Source organism: Macrotis lagotis, chromosome 4 (genome assembly GCF_037893015.1).
Source record: "Macrotis lagotis isolate mMagLag1 chromosome 4, bilby.v1.9.chrom.fasta, whole genome shotgun sequence".
Taxonomy (NCBI): Eukaryota; Metazoa; Chordata; class Mammalia; order Peramelemorphia; family Peramelidae; genus Macrotis; species Macrotis lagotis.
In genome coordinates, this window is record NC_133661.1 from 126,859,216 (window position 1) to 126,880,745 (window position 21,530).

The window sequence follows — 21,530 nt, forward strand, 5'->3', positions numbered from 1 at the left end:
TTGAACTCAGGTACTCCTGGCTCCAGAGCCAGTGCTCTATGCCCACCTAGCCGCCCCAGTTGTATTTATTTTAATAGGATTTGACTTGTAGTGCTTAAATAGTAACTAGAGAAAGTCATTTTTTCATTTGCTATTAGAATATTAAAGTGTGGGCTCCTAGTTGGAGATTCAGAACAACTGATCGAGAATTCAGAACATTTCATCTATTCTGGATTGAGAACCATAATCTATGCTGTGCCCAGAATATCTTGTGCTTATTGTCCCTTGTCACTGAAAACCAGAAATTTTTCTGCTGACATACTGGAAAGACATTCACACCATTAAAGAGTGGGAAGACAAGGATGTTTGCCAGTTCTTAAATGCCCAGCTCATGAATTCAGTCCTTGGCCCTGATTCACTAACTCGTTAACATTTCCGGTCAGAAGGCCAGAGGTGCTCATTGTGATGCTGCCAAGATCATGGCCAAATTGGCATACATAAGGACAGTGGGGCTCGTAGAAAGTTCAGTGAAGCCTGGGGTGTGGAATGTGACATGTGATGAAGGTCTGGAGTTACCTTCCTACCGGGAAATGGGGAAGATCCAAGGTGTGGAAATTGTAATTAGCTTGCCAAATAAAGATGGTAAATATTCCATTAAAGAGAAAGACTTCTGAAAGAGTAGGAAGGTTTTTGAAGTCAGGTTGAAGAGAGATCCATCTAGTAGCTATATTTGATGCCATAGTGGTCAGATTTTCTTTCTGATATGGTTGAAATGAGGATGATAGCAGAAGAGTGGTCAGGATTCAGACGGCCACTTGGAGAAAGGTCCCATAATAGGTAAATAGGGAGGAAAGGGTTAGAAAAGGGACAGATGTTTACTGTAAGGGTCTTGTGTACCCCCCATATGCCTTTTTCCATGAATATCTTGTCTACACTGAGGTCTTTTCATGAACTTGCTCATCACCTCTAATACAGGCATACCCAAGGGAATAGGGAAAGACCTAAAACATGTAGTCAAGGAAATAACTATCACTGGCCTTGTGACAAAATATCATTTTTGCCTGACCATTTGGTGTCCTCTCTACCTAAGACCTCCAACAGCCTCAGCCTAGCTCAAAGCATGAGAATTTCCCTAGGTATAAAGATACTAAGGTAATTAGTCTGCTCCTTTCTATATTCTTCTGCTACCTTGAAGTCTTTTCTGGCACTCTTACTATCCCCCTTTTTGAGCCATTCAGCTTGGAGACAATGGAAGAGTGCTGAACCTGGACCCACAGGACCCAAATTTAAAATCCACCAGTATGTTTTTGGGAAAATTACTCAACCTCTGAGCTACAGTGTAAAAGGATGGAGTTGGAATCAATTATTTCTAAGGTCCCTCTCAGCTCTAAATCTATGCTCCTTTAATTTATAGCATTACCAGCTAAAGAATTTGACTTTTCCCTAGTTTTATATTTTATATATAGGTAACCTCAAAGTGCAAGAAGAATTAATGCCTTTCATAAAATTATTGGCAATAGCTGCTTCCTCTCTATCCCATAGATCAAGAAATTCTCTAACTAACTGATCATGGTAAAAATGTTGGATGAGTCAGAATAAGTGACTAATGTCAAAGGTAAAAAGGAAGAGAAGCCTTGGAGAACTACAGTTAGTTTATTTTCCTTTGAATAAAGTTAGAACTTAACCTAGACAACTTTATTTGACTTTCTGATTCTTAATATCAAGAGAGTCATAAAACAAGGTAATGTTCACAGCAGTGTGCAAATGGAGATAGTATGAACCTATAAATAGTGAATATCCTTCAGATTCTCTTGTTTGTGAATGATACTGTGCTAATTTGTACCAAGCCTTCTAAGACAGCAGAGAAAACTAGCCTGAGATACATAATTACTCAAAATTAAGTTTGATCTAAAACTATCCACACAAAAAACACCAAGTGGATGAAGAATGCCTATTGTTCAGACTATATAGTATGAAGTTTGATGGACATTTCATACAGTCTATCAGTCCATATTTTTATCTAGATGCCAGGTCCAGTTAGAATAAGGGAGAGTGGGTTGAATGACATTTGAAAAATCACACAATGCTTTTTAAAGATTCTAATCTTCTCCCTAGATCAAAGATTTTTTTTAACTATAGTAATTTTCTGATGATGCCATATAGATAGAAATGACTGAATGAATTAATAGTTATTAAGAAATTATTATACCCTACTCTCTTCTCTTAAAGAGCATATATGGCAAAAGGGTGAGGCAACACAAATAATGGAATGATATTCAGGAAAGGATAGGATCATAGGGATGATAAGTAGAAATATAGAACAATTTAATAATATGCCCTTTCCAGAAGCAATGGTAGCAGCTATTTCATTACTGTACTCAGAACCAAAGACAGAAAACTGAGAATTTCACCAATATCACAGTGACCAAATAACTTGAGTAGTTGGTCATCCAGAGGGCACTGAGTGATGTATTATTATTTCATATTGCTTTCTGCTCTGCACTCTGTGTTTAAACCCAACAGGTTTTGCTGTTTCCCCCCTCTAATTGTCATCTCTATGACTTTGTACTGGCTGTCCTCAATACCTGGGATGTCCCCTCTCTCCTGTGTCTCTTAGAAATCTTGTTTTCCTCCAAGACTCAGCTCAAGTACAGTCCTTCTCATGAAGCCTCTCTTGTCCCCTTGACAAGTTGAATTTTTTAAAATGATCTATCATGGAATTTTACAGGAAGCAAAAGAATAGGATAAAGAAACAGTCTAAATAATTTACAAGGAAATCATTTGAAATTGCTTGTTAATAAGTAGGAATGGGAAGGGAGCTGTATAGAGAGCAAAAAAATACCTTCATTTTTGAAGGAACAGTTCCAGATGTTCTGAGTAATTCTTGGCAATAGTGAGGTTAGTAGACTCCTAATCTATTACTTCTCTGTTACCCACCTTCCCTATAACTTGACTTCAGGCCAAGAGTTTTGGGCAGTTCTCTCCAGGTTCTTTTTTTCCTCCAAGTAGTTAGGTGTTGAGGAAATCTCTATCTAGAAGGTTAATGATGAATATAGTATCTCTCATCTCTGGAGAACTTTTGAACTTGAAATTACCCATGAGATAAACACCTATAAGAGGGACACACACACACACATATGTGGTAGAGCATGTACCATGCTGTCTTTACTATTTAAAGATATACATACATACATACACACAGATATATTATTTATTTATTTAATAGGGACAGCCTAGTACATATGATCAAGATCTGGATTTAGAGACAAAAGATCTGGGTTCAAATTCTGGATCTAATATCAACTATTTTGTGACCTAGGACTTGTCATTTCATCTCTTTAGGCCTCATTTCCTCATTTACAAAATGAGAAGTTTGAGCTATACAATAATCTTAAGATTCATTCAAACTGTAAATCTGTAAATTTTTGAACTATGATACAAGGTTAAGGAGAGGGTTGAGTCTTTATGTCAATTTGAGTTCCCTAAATAAAATGATATAATGATAAGATGTGTCCCTTTTATTGGACCCCATCCCATGGAATGAGAGCATGCCCACTGGAGCTGTAATGATTTGGGTTTCATAGATAGGGACTGCCTCCTGACAATTACCTGACTGAGAATCAGCTTTCTCACTTTATGGACTTGTTTTTTGGATTGTTCCCCTCTTCTCTCCAATTTTCCAAAAATAGGATGTAATGCAGCAACATGAACATGTACATTGGTAAAAGATGGGATACCTCTTCTAGCTTCTCAGAAACAATTGATCATCACTCATGCCAGTGATAGATGTACTTGTAGTCAATCTGAGAGCATAACAGAAGGATAAAGTTTGTAAACATCCAATCTTTTACAGAAGATGAGAGATTTTGAATTACCTGGGCATTGTATTCACAATATCTAGCATTCTAGCCAGAGAAAGGAGATTTCCTGGGGAAGGACCAGCTTTGGAGTTGCTAATGGATATTTTGAGATTTCTCAAGTCCCCAAGTCGAACTTCTGAATAGATAAGAGAATTTTCTGATGCAGCATGTGTGTGTGTGTGTGTGTGTGTGTGTGTGTGTGTGTGTGTGTTTGTGTGTGTGCAAGGCATTAGGGTTAAGTGACTTGCTCGGGATTACACAGCTAGTAAATAAAAAGTGTCTGAGGCTGAATCTGAATTCAGGTCCTCCTGACTCCAGGACCAGTATTGTATCCACTGTGTCATTTAGCCAGCCACCCATTGCAGCATACTCTTTAGAGCAAGAAGATATTCTACATGATCCTTGCATAGCTTCTGATTTGGAGGGGCAAAATTATACTCTTTGCAGGACTAATGGGGAGAGGGTTGCCTGTTTTAAGAATCCCCAAAATATGAAGCAGCTAGGTGGTACAGTAGATAGAATTGTGTGCCCGGGAGTCAGGAAGATGAGTTCAAGTCTGACCTTGGATACTTACTTGCTGTTTGACCCTGGGCAAGTCACTTAACTTTAGGTTAGTGAGTTGCCTGAGTCTCAGGTCTTCCTCAGGTTCCTCAAGTATAAAATGGACATAATAATATCTACCTTCTGGAGTAGTTATGATGATCAAAAGCGATGATATTTATAAAGAACTTACATGGTACCTGGAAAATAGGAGGTACTTAATAAATATCTGTTGCCTTCCTCCCAGGGAAGACTAGACTACAGGTGGTATTTTGAGTATGGTAGGGTCTGTTTAATAGGGAAATGGAGCTTCATTAAAATATCAGGGAACATACCTGATAACTTCCTCTAAGTTAATATTCCCTTAGGGGAATATTTGAGTGCTTTTTATATTTCTTTATTTCTCGATGAACTTCTTTGCATTTGTTGTATCTTATGCTTTATGTGAATAATATTATCCTTACATTTAATATGTATTTGGTACCTTAAATACTTGTGTGGAAGTTAGGGACCTCTTTTATATATTTTTAAGGAAACCAAGATCAAACCTATGTCCTGAGGATATGAGGAAATTTCATCCAGTAATTCCAGTGGTGTGTGTCTGGGAAAGGGGTATAGTAAATGAGTCAAAGAGAGTAACTGGTCTTGTATGGATTGACCGACAGAATTGGATTTGCTTTATATGAGTCCAGAATCTTTGGGGAACTCTAGGTACTGATGTATACAAAATGCAATCAGTTTGAGGGAGTTAGGTAGAAAACTGAAAAATTTGTGGAAACAAACCTCAATTTCATCTAGGGAGGTTAGGGAAGTCTTCCCGAGGGAGGTGATAAGTAATCTGGGCTTTAAAGATGGAAGAAACTGAGCAGTCAGTGGTGTGAGTAAAAGAGTTCATTTCCAGCATCAGGGATGATATGAGCAAAGAGCAGATAAAAATGAGGTGAAGATGTGGATGCAAAGTAATCTATTAACTGAAACAAGAAATTGTGAAGATTAGTTTAATACAAGGCTAGAAGAAATATCAGTCAGATTATAGGAGGTCTTAAATTTTGGAGTCAGGGATTATTAATGTTCCAATAATGGGGACAACAGAAGATTTTTGTGAAGAGTCAACAAGATCAACACTTGTTGCATTAAGAAGATTGCTTGAGCAGTAAGGAGGTTGAAGAATGAATTGTAGGGATGAGAGTAAAGAGACAGGAAAACTGGTTAGGAAGCTATTGTAGTAGGTTGAATAGTCTGAATAAGAAGTCAACAAATCCACAAGTGCTACACTGCCAGGCACTATGCCAGGTACTGGAGATAAAATACCAACCAAAGGAAAGATAGTTCCTGCCTTCAAAGAAGCTTATATTCTATTTGGGGAAGATTACACATAAAAGGGAGCTGAAAAAGGTATAGTGGCAAGGGCGCATGGTAGTGAAGTCTGGAAAGTCAGAAAAAAGAGCAGGAGAGAAAGCATGGCTGACCCCAGATTCTAGGAAATTACCAATGGGATAATGGGGCTTCTATGGAAGAGAGAACTTCCAGAGAAAAGACAGCTGAGGGAGTAATGACAAAGAAAGTCAGAAGCAGAACCCAGGCAGGAATATCAAAGAGATAATAATCTGAATTAAGATAAAGGCTGGGATGGGAGAAAAAGGGGAATGGATGCATAAGATGATAAGGAGATAGAATTAACAAGACTTGGCAAATGGGTGGGACATAGGTTGTAAACTCTTTGGAAGTAGGGCTTGTTTCACTTCTACATTTGTGTCCCTATTTCTTAGAACCATGCTTATCACATTGTTGACACTTAAATGCTTATTTATTGATATGGGAAATGAATATGGAGAAAGAGCCCAAGATGACTCCTGCTTTCAAGCTTAGATGCCTGGTGAAATAGTGGTGGCATCAACAGAAATAGAGAAGTCAGAGGAATGAGCAGGTTTCTGCGTAAAGATGATGAGTTCATTAATGTCCATTAATGAATAATAGCTAACTCCATTCCCATTGTACATTTGTTACAAATTAGTTAGGGGGAAAATCAAACAAATCTGTGGGAGGCAGAAGCTATAGAGTTGCAATTTCCTTGAAGTAAGACCCTGCCAACTGATTTTCCTTTCCAACTCAGGGATCCTGACAGCACAACAAGCCTCAGTGCCTGAGGCACTGAACTGGAAAGGAGATAGCCCATAGGACTCCTGCCATAGTTGGCATCAAGCCACAGGGCATTTTAAAGTTGGAATGACCTCCTGACTTGACACTGGGATTCTGATAGGCATATATTTTACTTGTGATATCTCATTTCCTTTTAGAAATGCATCCACCTCTGTAGCTCCAACTTCAGGAGAGTGAAAGTGAAGGCTATATAGAGTGTGTTTGGCCAGTCATAGTTCCCAGGGCTCTTAGGAAATGGAATGGTAAACAGACTTGGAAGCATATGCTTTTCATAGTTGTGAATGATGGAGAAAGCTATTCCATTTGCTTCTTTTATTCAGAACTCAAAGGGGATTAGATGATGGATCAGAGAAAACTAAAGTAGCTTGGGCAGGGGGTTGTCTTTACTAGTCCTGCCCTTTCCCCTAATCTAAATTGTCCAACTATGTCCTTGATCCAATCTCTCTCTCTCCATCTTTCCCCATTCCTTGTCTTTCTTACTTGATTTATTTCTCTCTGTCTCTCTCTCTTTCTGTCTGTCTCTGCCTCTGTCTCTCTGTCTTTTTCCCATTCCTTCCCTCTATTTACAAAAGATAGGCTTACCCAGTTCTAAAAACAAACATCCAAGCAGTCCAAAAACCTTTCCTTCTACTCTGCAATCCCCTCATGCTTCTGTCCTATCTCTCCTTTGTTCCCTGCCAATCTTTCAGAAAGAATAGTCTGTACTCACTTGTTTTCCACCCACTCCCTCCTTAGATTCCTGCAATCTGGATCCTATTCCTGAAACTTTATTGAAACTGCTGTCTTCAAGGTCATCAGTAACTTTACTGTAGAATGCAAAGCTGACTTTTGGATTTTCTTCCTGTTAAAAGGAAAAGGGAAATGGAATTGAAGGTTATCCACTGAACCTTCATGAGGTTGTTAAGTAATCTTCTTAATTACTCATTACCTGTAATTTGCCTACTGAATATATTGCAAACTTTCCTAGCTTGGCATTCAAGGCCCTTTATAATTTGAGTCTAACAAACAAGAGCTTGCTGGCATGCTTCATTACCTACTTTCTGGTGCTCTGTAGTCCTTTGTTCCTTAATCTTATCCTAGAGTATCTTATAGTTATTGGAAAGGAGGTCTATATGATATAAGCAATGATGATTCAGGAAACTCTTAAAAGGAAGGAAAAAGATAAGAGAGGGAAGAATTAAAATAAGGTACTCCCTTCAGATTTGGAGGTTTTTGGTACCTTAAAGGCTTAGGTCCACTAATCTTTATATGTAAGACCAAAATTAACTGTTAAAACTGCATCAGCACCATTGTTTTTCCTCCATATTTAACAGTATTAATCTCTTTAAAGCAAATGGTTGAGGAAGATCATACACTACTTTCTTTCTTTCTTTCTTTTTTCTTTCTTTCTTTCTTTCTTTCTCCTTTTCCTCCTCCTTCTCTTTCTTCCTCTCCCCCTTCTCCTTCTCCTTCCTCTTCCACTTTTCCTTCCTTCTCCTTCTTTTTTTGGTAAGACAACTAATGTGGGTAAGCAAAAAATCAAAACTTGAACCTTTGTCTTTTCTACTATATCATGAATGCAACATGGACCTGAGTCCAGGACCTGAGTTTGAATACCAACATAACTATTTAACGTGTTACTTTGGGTAAGTCATTTAGTTTTACTGGTCTTCTACTTTCTCACCACATAAAATGTGGTGGTTGGACTATAGAACTCGAAGAGTCCTTTCCAGTTTTCAATCATAGGGTTCTTTGTCAGCTGTAAGCTAAACAGGAAATGAAGGGAATATGTTTCTCACTCTCAACCTGAACTAAGATCTTGACTCAGTCGTTTCTTTTTTTTTTTTAAAGAAGTGAGATTCTAGAGAATGACCAATCTGGAAAGAAATGACTGAGCAGACCCTAGGGGTGTTTCCTTGGTAGCTATTGGCCAAATCAAGGTCATACAACCTTAATCTTTGCTTGCCTCTTTGGTAGAAGAATTTACCAACTGTTACTATCTGTTGCTCTTTGTGTAAGTAGTACTTTACATCTCTAATTTCTTATTTTCTACTGTTATCTCCCTCCCTCCATGAAATATGCCCCAACTCCCGCCCCCATCAGTTATACCTTCCAGCTTAAGAAAACAGACATAGAAGGGAAGCAAAGGTGTACTAATAGAACTCCTTTGAGTTCCAAAAAGTCACAGAAGACAATTAATAGTCAACAAGGGGATATATTACAGTCTGCCCTCAGGTACTCTTTTTTATTTTTTTAGGTTTTTTTTTTTTGTGCAAGGCAAACGGGGTTAAGTGGCTTGCCCGAGGCCACACAGTTAGGTAATTAGTAAGTGTCTGACACTGGATTCGAACCCAGGGCTGGTGCTTTATCCAAAGCACCACCTAGCCGCCCCTTGCGCTTAGGTACTCTTGCCCTGCTTTTACCATCAAAACTCAAAGTGGTTTTCCTCTTGGAAAAAATAGAACTCATCCTGACTGGATTATTAGAAATAGGGACTGTGTATTCTGTGAGGCTTGGTGTTCCAAGGTTATATTTGTGGAAGTCCAGGGACCCTGATTTCAAGAATTCTCTTTAATATCCCCCTCAGATTCCTAGGTATCATTTGGTAGGATCACAGAATCAGACTATTCAAATGTATGTTTATATTATCTAAAAATTATAGCTCAGAAGGTCTAATAGTGGACATTGAACTTGAGAATAGCTTTGTTTGAGTTTGGAGATATCCCCATGTGTTTAGATACTGGCTACCTCTTGGGCAAGCCATGCAATTGATGTCTATTCCCATGATTTTTGTTTGTTAAATGGAGAGTCTGTTTCTTCTTTTGGAGAATTTGTTCTTGTGTTTCTATCAATTAAATGGGGGATATGCATCCCTATAAACAGACCTAAGGAAATTTCTCTGCCAAGGGATTTATGCAAAGAGGGCAGTTTGGAGACTATATCCCCTTGAACAATTAATAAATGTGCTCACTAGCTCTCTCTCTCTCTCTCTCTCTCTCTCTCTCTCTCTCTCACACACACACACACACACACACACACACACACACACACACACAAATTTCTATTTTGGGTCATATAGAATAGGACAAGGGACTGAACCCTGAACCCTATTTTAAAAAAATCAGGTTGACTTAATGGCATTGTTAGATTCATTTTAAAGATGATTCACTAAAGGGGAGGCAAAGAAGTGTCATGGAGTCTGATTTTGGAAAAATGTTTGATGCATTGTCTTATAAAATCTTAGTCACCTAATTAATTCAGAGTGGCACATTGAGGAGATGATGAGGTTACTTGGAAACTGGCCATTGGACCCAGAGAGAAGGCAGTGGCAGACATTAATGGGTCTGTTAGGGCAGAGGAGGTGTTTGGGGGAGGAGACTGTAAGGCTTAGAGACAGAATGGTTCTTAATCTTATGAGCAGGGTAACCAGCTCATTAAAGAATATCAATAGAAAAATGCAGGGGCAGTAAATCTCAGTGTGTGAGGTATAAACTAGAAAATCCAGACAGTGAGTTCTGATTTTGGCTAGGCCACTGGCCCATCAGGAGACTTCAGATCTATCCTTTTAAAACCCTGTGTCTCAACTTCCTCATCTGTAGAGGAGCAATGGTGAGTCTGGGCCACTGGATAAATGACTGTGGACAAAAGCTGATCAGAGATATGCTGAGCATTTATTAAGAAGAGGTCATCTCGGAGCCCAGCAGGGCAGATATCTTTCAGGAAGAAAAACAAAATTCTGAGCAATTCAATAAATTAATATTTTTTTGAGAAAAAAGCAGTCCACTCACCTAGGGAATAATAACTGCAAAATAATAGCAAGCATTTACATAATGCTCTTCTGAGGCATCTAGGTGGTTAGGTGGACAGACTCAGACTTGGAGTCAGAAAGACTTGAATTCAAATGTGGCCTAGCTCTGTGACCATAGGCAAGTCATTTAATCTCTATTTACCTTAATCCACTGGAGACAGAAATGGCAAACTACTTCAGTTTTTCATGCCTAGAAAGCTCCATAATGGAATCATGAAGAGTTGGGCACAACTGAATACCTGAACCACAACAAAATATAGCACTTTAAAAGTTGCACAGTGTTTTACAAATGTCATCTCATTTTATCCTCATTATAATTCTGTGAGGTGCTTTGATGATGATAATGGTCTCCATTTTACAGATGAGGAAACTGAGGCTGGGTGATGTCAAGTAATTTTCCTAGGATCACATAGTTAATGAGTATTTGAGATCAGATTTGAATTCACGTCTTCCTGATTCCAAGTCTAGTACTCTATCCACTACACTACCTAGCTGTCTCTAAGAAGAAATATTCCAGACTCCAGAGAAACAGAAGGGAGGAGAAAGGGTTGAAAAGTAGTAATGGCTGAGGAATTCCTAGGGAATAGCCCCAAACCAGAATGATTGAAGAGAGTATTTCTTTTTTGGTTCAGAATTGGTAGGGATGTTTGGGAGTAGAAGAAGAGAAGGAAACAGTGCTAGTTAAGAAGTCAGAATTGAAGTCAGAGTCAGAGGTCACCTCCAGTACTGAACCACAAGCCACTTCACCTCGGGACATTATCAGTTTTTTCCATCTATAAAATTATTGTTGAATTAGATAGCTTTGGGGTCTCTTCCAGCTCTAGATCTATGACTTTACAATTCCATGGGTTCAAGTCCTAATTCTGCCACTAGCTGTGTTGACCTTATAAAAACTGCTGAATGTCTCTGGGCTTCAATTTCTCCATTTATAAAATGAAAGACTTGGACTAGATAGTCTCTAAGGTCCCTTGAAACTCTAAGTTTATAAACCCAAGCGAACTTTGCTTGGGAAACACACCTAGGAATGTCTACTTTCCTCATCCCTTACTCTGGTAAGCTAGACATAGTGGCTACCCACCCTGCTAAACTATATATCCTTTGTTTGCCTGTAATGCCTGTTATTTTCTTTCTTTTGGAATTCAATTTTCACTTGACATTTCTGCCTAATGTAGCAAAACATGACCTTTGCAAAGGACATTGTTGGCAGCCTATACACTGGTTTGTACTCTCTGCTTGCTCTCTGCTCTCTTCTTGCTCACTTCTCATTCTCAGAACAGAGGAAAGTTGCCATTTCACTTGTCTTCTGGCCTCACAATCTCTAGGTTGTTGGTTTTGCATTTCTTACCCTTAAGGGGTTGGCTGAGTTCTTCAGGGTTTCAGAAAAGAAAAGGGATATCTTTCATGCTAATGTGAATTGCCTAGGGTCTTAAGAGAAGGGAGAGTCTGTTTAGGGAGCACTATGGCAAAGGACAAGTATCACTGGAAAAACCTTTCATTCTGAGGCTAGGGAGTATTTTGTGCTAGAACTTGGGCAGGGTACTTTTGTTAATGATTCAGCAGAATTAAAAGCCTTCAAATCCATGGTCCTTTCAGTCAGGTCAATGCTTTTGGAATCACTTATATGGGCTGTATGGACTTGCATGTTATCAAATTATAGCTCCAAGGATTTCATATCATTATAGTACAGCAAGGTCCCTGCGCAATATCAAAGTATTACCCTTAGACAGGGGCAGAGAGTTGAGGGAATAGAGAAGAAGAAGCTCCAATTGGAGACTTCTCCTTGGTAGAGATGGAAGATAAAAGGAAATTTATGTTTTCTTGTGTTTTAATCCTCCAATAGCATCCTATTTTCATAACCTTATTGAAGGATTGGACAGCATGATGCAGAGGAAAGCAGGTTAGATTTGGACACTGATTCAATCCTGTTTCAATCAATAAACATTTCTTAGGCCCTATGTGACAGACACTATACAAAGTTCAAGGGATACACAAAGAGGTGAAAGTGACAAAGATTGGAGCATGATAACTTTTTAGTATATATGAAAGGAATAGTAAGTTGTACATAATAGATTTGCAGTTTCATTGCAATCATCTTTTTTTCTCTTTGTTTAGGTTCTTGCTAGGCAAATGGGGTTAAGTGGCTTGCCCAAGGCCACATAGCTAGGTCAATATTAAGTGTCTGAGACCAGATTTGAACCCAGGTACTCCTGACTCCAGGGCCGGTGCTTTATCCACTGCACCACCTAGCCACCCCCAATCATCTTTTTAATTGCATTATAATAATGGAAATGTTTGTTTTATTCCAAAAATTAAATGTAAAATTTAATAATAAAAATAACAGTTGCTGCCCTCAAGGACAGTACAATCAAATGGGGGAGACAATGAGCAAATAAATATCTGAAAAGAAAATCAATATATACAAATATGTACATACATGATGAATATGAAATAATTAAAAGACTGAAGGCAAGAGAATTAAGAGGGGTTGGGGAAGACTGCTGCTAAAAGTTTGGATTTCAGCTGAGGTTTAAAGGAAGCCAGGGAGGTAAGTAGTCAGATTGGAGAAGAACATTCTAGGTATGTGTTACAGCCAGAGAGAATACCTGGAAGCAAGAAATGGAGTGCCTTGTTTGTGGAACAACTAGGAGGCCAATTTCAATGGGGAAGAGTAGGTGTTGGGGAATAAGATGTAAGAAGATTGAAAATGGAAGGTGACTGTCTGTGAAGGGCCTTGAATGCCAAACAAAACATTTGTATTTGTTCCTGGAGGCAATAGGAAGCCATTGGAATGGGTATAATGACATGATTGAGCCCTCTTTTTAGGAAAACACTTTGGTGGCTGAATGGAGGATGGATTGAGGTAGGCGGAACCAATAGAAGTATGTGGGAATAATCCAGGCAGAAGGTGATGAGGATGTACAGCAGAGTGGTAGCAGTGTCAGAGAGAAAGGGGAGTATTTGAGAGATATTTCTTCCTCTCACCAACTGTGTGACCTTAGAGAAGTCATTTAATTTATATGGACAATGGTGATATGGCAGCAAAATGAGGAGTTTGGAACTGATTTTCTCTAAGGTTTCCTTCAGCCTGTGAATCTATGACCTTAGGAGTCTTTGCCTAAAACATTTCTGTTTTCTTTTAAGATGGAATTCAAATACTACTTTTTCATGAAGTCTTTTTTGATCCCACCAAATATTACTCCTTTCCTCTCAAAGTCTTTGTATTTATTAACTGTAATTGTATTTTATTAACTCCATATTACACACACACACACACACACACACACACACACACACATATTTGTTTATGTTCTTGTCTTCCCTATGTAAACTCCTTATATGTAGGGATTAGTTCATTCTTTGTGTGGCAGGTAGGTGGTGCAGTGGATAAAGCACTAGTCTTGGAGTCAGGAGTATGGGAGTTCAAATCCAGCCTCAGACACTTGACTCTTACTAGCTGGGTGACCTTGGTCAAGTCATTTAACCCTGAATGCCTTGAATCTAGAACCACCTCCAGTTGTCCTGGCCACTGCACCCAGATGGCTTTGGAGGAGAAAGTGAGGTGGTGACTTAGCACAGCACCCCTCACTCAAATCCAATTCACATGCTTATCATGTTATCACTTCCCTGATGTTGTGGTCTTCTTCAAAAATGAAGGACAAACATATATGTATATATCTCAATCATTCTTTACACCTGAACCCCTAATGCCTGGCCTCCTGACAGGCATATAGTAGGGGTGTGTGTGTGTGTGTGTGTGTGTGTGTGTGTGTGTCTTGATTGATTTTCAAAACCTATGTCAGGAGAATTTAACTTGTGACAGATCCTACTTGACTAATCATCCAAGGGTTGGTTATAGATTGATGATTTGTTTGGTAACTATGACTCAAGAGCACCATCTACTAAGTCTTATAGGGCACACGATCTGCTCCAATCAATCAGTCACTCAATTGACAAACATTTATTAAGTCCTTGTAAGCACTATGATAAAGACTGAGGATATAAAGAAAGTTTAAATAATGGTCCAAATATTATTCATATGATATGGACCTCTTTATAATTCTGCAAGTGACTTTGACAGATACCCTCCCTTGGTCTGTTCATCAACTCAGAATATACATATACATATATTATTGAGATATATATATATATATATACACACACATCCATATATACACATCCATATATATATGCAAATTTATACAAATAAGAAGAGAAGAAAAATGGTTTTTCAATGCTATTTTTTTCCTTATCACTCTTAGACTGATCTAATGAATTAAATGAAATACTTATTTAGGCTGTGTATGTCTATTCTTTTTCTTTCTAAATGTTTCTAATAATATATTTTTTCCTGGAAGCTTGTACTTTCTTTAGTTTTAATTTTTGGAGGGTATTTATATGTCTGTAATTGTAGTCATTTCTATAAATTGTCTATAAATATAAATATGATAGATTACTATTATAATCTCTCTATAAATATCTATATTTAGTTATTCATATCAGTAGATTATTAGATTATTAGATGTTGCTTATATTGACACTTTCTCAGTCACTCACATATGCTACATTTATTAAGGACTTTCACATTAAATCTTGTTGAGGCAAAGCAATATAACACATGGGTGTGTTTACTCTCTAATTCATAAGGCCAATGATTGTTTTTTTAAGACATACTTTACTGATGACTATAGTTATCCATCATAAAATGTTGTGATTGGAAAGAGTGAACTGTTGAAAAGAAATATTTTCTATATAATATAAATAAACATAATATTCTGGTCTTTGAACAGCTTAGCTGAGATGTCTGAGTCAACAGTGTGTTATCTGACATTCTTTATCTATTTGTAACATGGGAAGGAGTTAGCAAGATTAATGGAATGACATTAGAATAGGAAGGACTCTCAGAGACCATTTAGTTCAATGCTTTTATTGTGCAGATGGGGAAAACTGAGACCTAAGAGGCAAAATGAGTCACACAGAAAATTAGTTAGGGACAAAAAAAAGATGTTGTGTTCAATTTTAATCAGTTAAAAACTAGCAGTAAAAAAAACAACAACCACAACAAACCACAGTAAACATGATTATAGAATCTTAGAGTTAGAAAGCCTTTGGAATTCAGTAAGACACTAGGCATTTATTACATTTTAGGCAACCAAATAGCTTTCATACATCAGGTACATTTCTAGGTATGGGGACACAGATGAGAACTGAGAGAATCCCTGACTTCAGGGAGTTTGTGGGGGGTACAACAGGTTTTTTTTTAATAATTAGGAAATGCAGAATACACAATAAAATAAATACACAGGGATTTGGGGAACTAAGGAATTGACACAAGAAAGAGTTAAGGAAGATCTCTTGAAGGGAATGGCATTTGAGTTGAGGCTTAAAGGGAGCTAGATGTTCCAAGATATGGGCAGGTGACCAGGGAAAGTATTCCAGGAATAGGGACCAACCTGTACAGAGAGTGAGAATAGGTAGTTCGGCTTTACTGGTAGTGAATGATAGAGAGAGTAATGTATAATCAATCTGGAGAAATAACCTGGAACCAGATTGTGAAGGGATTTAAGTAGCAAGTTAAAAAATTTACCCTTTACCTTAAAAGCAGATGGGAAATCCAAATTCCCATCTAGTAATACATAAAATACAAGTCATACTAAATAACACCATTATTTCATTGTAAAACTTTTCAGTTTTGAAAACTTTCTTATGGTTTCACTATTACTCCCATTGGATGAAATAAGAGAGTCATCAAAGTCCTAGGACTTTTGGTGATACTAGGTAACTAAAATTGGGAAAGAGGTGAAATAAAACCTTGGTTCCAGGGATTTTGAGATTAAAAACAGTCACTGACCATTGGCATCATTCATATTTGCATTTACTTCTGGATTTTTAACTTCACCAAGGAAAACCCTTTCATATTTCAAATCATTCTTTGTGTCTACCCCAGGAACATTCACAAATGTAACTGCATAATTCATAATGCTTTAGGTTGATGACCATTTGGGTTTACATGGTAATTATTTTCCCTTTGTGTCAGCTTTCCTTGCCCTCACCTATGACCAGAGTATGTTAGCTTTTTGAGTTTAAATCCTAATTTTCTTGGGGATAGTGGATTTGGGGGAAACATCAAAACACCTTAATGCTTTCTACATTTTGTAAAACTTATTTTTTAAAAATTCCCCCTTTCCTTCCTCTTCTCAGTTCCACTTCCTCCCCAACCCCAACCTCTAATCTAATCTTATTTGATCTGATTGATGGTCTCAACTATTGGTCAAAGTCTTCTCAACTATAAATCTGGGAGGGAAAATGTTAAATCATTAGAGGGAATTATCCATCACAAAAATCACAAAACCCTTGTCTTACTTTTTACTTTGATTGTTAATTTTTCAGAAATCTCTCCAGCAACCGGCTCACCACACTGTCATGGCAACTCTTCCAGACATTGAGTCTCCGTGAACTGTAAGTTTATCTTGAAGATATTTCTTGAAAGCAACTGTGTGTGTGTGTGTGTGTGTGTGTGTGTGTGTGTGTGTGTGTTTGTATATATTTGTGTGCTATTCACTTGTACTCAAGGTAGTGGGAAAGCAAGGATAAGAAACTACATCTGGACATTGCTGAAGTCTTCAATGGATCAAACTGGATAGGAAGAGATTAAAACGTCCAGTGGGAGCCAAAGAGATCCATTACATAGTTTATTTTTTTGTCTAAATCTATATCTAGGTAGCATCATTTTTTTTCAGGAGATAATAATCCTGTTGCCATGTGGACTCTGGTTTAGTGGTCTGTGGCTAGTTAGATTTGGTGGTTTGGAGACAGTGCTAATGAGGCCAAGGTCATGTGTTTGGTTTTCAGTTCTCCTCTTCTGTGTTTGGCAGTTAGCGTTGTTTTGTTCTATGACTGATGACAACATCTTTAACCTCAGCCAGCCATCTTGTAAATGCATATTATTGGTTACAGTAGGAACAGGATAAGAATAGATGGATGAATGGAAATGTATGAATACTTCTGGAAGAAAAATAACTCAAAGCAAATGCTGTTGTTGAAGTCAATAGTGGTATTTTTTGAGCATGGAATAAATTATGGAATGCCTTGGAGAAGACTCATCTTATGAATGGAATCCAGAGTTCTGGGTTCTGGGAGTTCTACTCAAATCCATTTTTATTTGATGACTCTTGAGTAAAATGCCTCAGTCCAGATTCTCAAAATGTAAATTCCTCCATTGTTTTTGCCAAGATGCAAGTACTCTGGACCTATGCCTGGCCTGCTGGCCCTTCACCCCTTCCTCATGCCATCTGTCAGGATTGAAGGGCACTAATGAGTCATAATCATACCTTGAGAGGCACAGCTTGTGGGGAAGAGAATATTTATATCCTATGTCACATTGTTCCATATCACCAATAGACACTACTTGTCTACAAGGATTCTGAGGATCAAGAGCCTCTTCTATACCCAAAGGAATGACTGGTTGGAAAAATACAGGTATACTTTGATTTACCGAGGGAACATATGTGTTCCTGAGAGGGTTTGCCATTTCGTTCAAATCCTAGTAGGGTATGTTATTTTCTTGTTAGGTTTTACCTTGCCTTTGATCATGAGGACTTAGGTGAGTGATGGTGCCTGATACTGGTAGTAGTCCTTTTTATCTTTAGTGATTTATCTCTGAAATTCAGAGATATGTGATCAAAGCCTCCTGCCTTAGCTTGCTATTTAGAAACTAGATACCTATTTATAAACAACTAAACAGGATTCAATTAGTGGTGTTGTTAATACCAAATAAAGAAAATCATTAAATGAATAGGAAAATGTCAAAAATACTAAATGGCAGGCTCAGTTATTTAATTTGATCTGTTGACTCTAGTAGATTGTCATAGAAGGCCAGAATTTAGAAAGAGAGAGAACCTCAAAGATCTAATTTTGGAATTGAGAAATTGTGGAAATTGATACAGCTTGCCTCAAGTTCCCTCAATTGTTAGTAGCTGAGTTGAGATTTGATCACAAGTCTAATAAATTCTAAATCCAAAGTTCTTTGCACCATAATGTTTTAGATTTACTTTAGAGATTAATCCTCCACTGTCCTATCTGATGTTTTCCTGACAATCCTGCCAATATTAAGCATATGCCCAGCTGTATGCACATTTTGATATTCTACTTGTATTTCAGTAAAAAAAAAGGCTCTAATTTTTCAATGACAGTCTTGAGCTAAAGTCTTTTATGTTGATAAGGCTCAGTGGGGCAAAGGGGCTGATGTGTAGCACATTCAATGTAGAAAGGAAGTCTGTGTAGCCTGAATTATTCTTACACATGTATTATGCCTATATCATGGACAAAGCATTGTTCTATTAGGGGGTTAGGAATGTAGTGAGGTATAATACATAGTCTGCCATCAAGAAGATTGCAATTTAGTTAAGAACTGTATGTATTAGGAACTTCTAGACTGAGGCTCCAGAGACTCTGTCCCACTCATTCTGGGAAATAGGATAGCATCTTTCCTGGGGACATCCAAAGTCCACAGCTTACTGAATTATTGATAAAGCGTTCAGTGCTCCTTCTGAAAAATAATTGGACATGAAATCAATGGTGTGCTGCCCTGGTGACCTGTTTTGTGGAGTTTTAGAAATGGTTGCTCAATAGATATATACTGGAAAAAAGTCAGATTTATCCCAGAGGATCATGGGATTCTGCATTCATCTTCACCAGTGATCAATAGAACTGTGAGCTATCAGTGACTTATGAAGGAATGAAGATATTTTCTCAAGTGGAAGTCAGTGCATTTTCACTACAATGTCCACTGAATATTTTATTTCTGTCACACTGTTAAATTAGGAAAAATAATATTAAACAAAGAAATCCTTCATTGAGGAAGAATCAAGGAGGTGAGGGGTTCTATATAAGAGGAAGAATTAACATGCTAGAGACTGGAGAAGGATCAAGTTGCTTTTTTGTGGTAGTTGTGATTAAAATCTAAACAATTCCCATTTCTGGCACACACTCTGTTGATAGAAGAAAAATATGATTATGGTTCCTACTCTGCAGGGGAAGAAGAATGAAAGGCATTAGTAGAAGTGCAAAGGAATTGTCAAGGACCAGAAAAGATCTAAGGACCACTAGACATCAGAGGAGGAGAAAGAGAGTAAGCACCAAGCAAAAAGATGTCTGTAAATTATTGAGTTTTCCTCAAAGGCTTTCCATGAGGGTAATTTTCACAGCCATTCTTAGAGATTTTATCTGCCTCAGCTGTGCCTGCATCTGTTGTAGAAGATGAGGGATTAGAGAAAGTCTACAAAGAATTACATAAACTTCTGAAAATTAAATCAGCATATTCTTTAATAGTGAATAACTTTAATGCAAAAGTGAAGATGGGGTGGGTGATGAAAGATATTTTGGAAATCTGGCTCAGGCTTAAGAATCCAGGAAGTCAAATGGCTTGTAGACTACACAGCAACCTGGATATCATGAAAATTTCTTCAAGAAATGAATTGAGATGTATCTTCAGAAATATATTCTTTAAATTTACCTGAATGATTAAGTCATTATTGTTCTTGCTAAGATTTATACTCTGTGTTCTAAGAAGCTTAGTAACCTCCTAATGAATGAAGGGTACCATTAAAGGATTCTGTTCTTGATTAGAATTTCTGAGGAGGTGAACCTTGGGACATTTTTCTGACTTATGTGATATGGGAATTGAATAGTAAAGAAAATCATTTTGTGCTTATATTTTCTTTCCTTCTCCCTGTAAGAATGGAGACCTTCTTAAACATCTATTTTCTTTAGATCTTAAAAGAAATAAAAGTCTTCTTTTTGTGTTCCAAAAATAGCACCAATAAAGAACGGTAAAATGTGGCCAGACAACATGCCACATGAAATGGAACTAGGGGTTTGAGACAAGTGCAAAATTGATATTAGTCAACCTTATAGACTGATTGCCTGCCCCCAAAACTTTTATGCTTTAAAGGTATTTATAGTATAGGTATGAAATATGGAACCATTGAGCCTAATCTGATTAAAATTTAATTGGAAAATATTTAGAAAAATAAATACAAATACAATCAATTCTTGTGTATGGGTTAGTGGCTGAGTTTGTTACCACTTATTTACAATATTTGATAGTGTCCAAAAAGGGGGGATTGTAGTCTTACTAGGATTGGCACATTGTCAAAGCACTTATCCGGAGGATTATGTTGATGTGCCATGTTTTAGGAAAGACTTTGACAAATTGGAGAAGGTCCAGAAGAGGGTAACCAAGATGAGAATGCTTGACACCATGATATATCAGAATCAGTTGAAGAAATTGAAGATGTTTAACATGGAGAAGAGAAGACCTGGAGGCAGACATGTTAACTATCTTCAAATATATAAAGGGTTATTACATGAAAGAGAAATTAAATGTTCTTCTTGACTCCAGGGATCAGAACGGGAAGGAATGATTGGAAATTAGATGGAGGAAGATCTTGGCTCAATTTAAAGGGAAAAAAAATTCCAAGCCTTTTCTAAATAATTACAGCTGCTCAGTAATGGAATGGACTGCTTACTTATCCACTGAATGTCATTTGGAAAGTATCAGAAAGGCGATCTAATCTGATATAGACTGGAAGAAAAAATTCTTCTATAATATATCCAACTAATAGCCACCCAGAGATTGTCAAAGTTTGAACAGTTAGGGATTCTGTTCAGGTAGTTATTTTGCTAGGTGGTTTCTGGGATCCCTGTCACCTCTGAAATTCTGTGATTTATAAGAATTCTGTTCAGGGAAAAGCAAGGGGGAACTGTTTTTTTTTCCTGGAAAACTTACAATTTAGCTGGCCCTAATATGGATGTCAAAGTTTCTGTCTAGTCATGGAGGAAAATTACTGTTTTTCTGCATTAAGGTTTGTACCTGTCTTAAAAATACAATTGAATATATATGCTGGAAGCCCTCAAAGAACCTGTCTGACTAATGAAAGAAATTTGACTTCTGCCTCAATGGATTTTGCATGGTATTGGCAGCTAATATTTCTTTTTGATCTATGTTTAGGTGCTAAACTTCATTGTGTTGCATGGAGATCTGGACCCTTGCCTGCCCAATCTAGAATAAGAGAACTGAGAAAGAAAGATAATAGAGGGAGCTTTGGTAATGAATTATCTTCTTACCTTACTAGGCAAGCTAGCCAGACAATTGTACATTTCTTGAGAGAGGATGAAAAAATCTTCAGGGATACCTAGCAATGTAG

The 21,530-nt window shown here is 37.6% G+C and overlaps 1 protein-coding gene across 5 annotated transcripts in view; it reads left to right on the forward strand.

Moving 5' to 3' along the window:
• Window positions 1-21,530, forward strand: part of NTRK3 (neurotrophic receptor tyrosine kinase 3) — a 472,049-nt gene that overhangs the window by 126,239 nt on the left and 324,280 nt on the right. For all 5 annotated transcript variants that reach the window (XM_074234130.1, XM_074234132.1, XM_074234131.1 and 2 more), the window contains exon 4: window positions 16,714-16,782. In XM_074234130.1, the coding sequence (XP_074090231.1) occupies window positions 16,714-16,782 (69 nt within the window). The remainder of the gene's footprint in view (window positions 1-16,713; window positions 16,783-21,530) is intronic.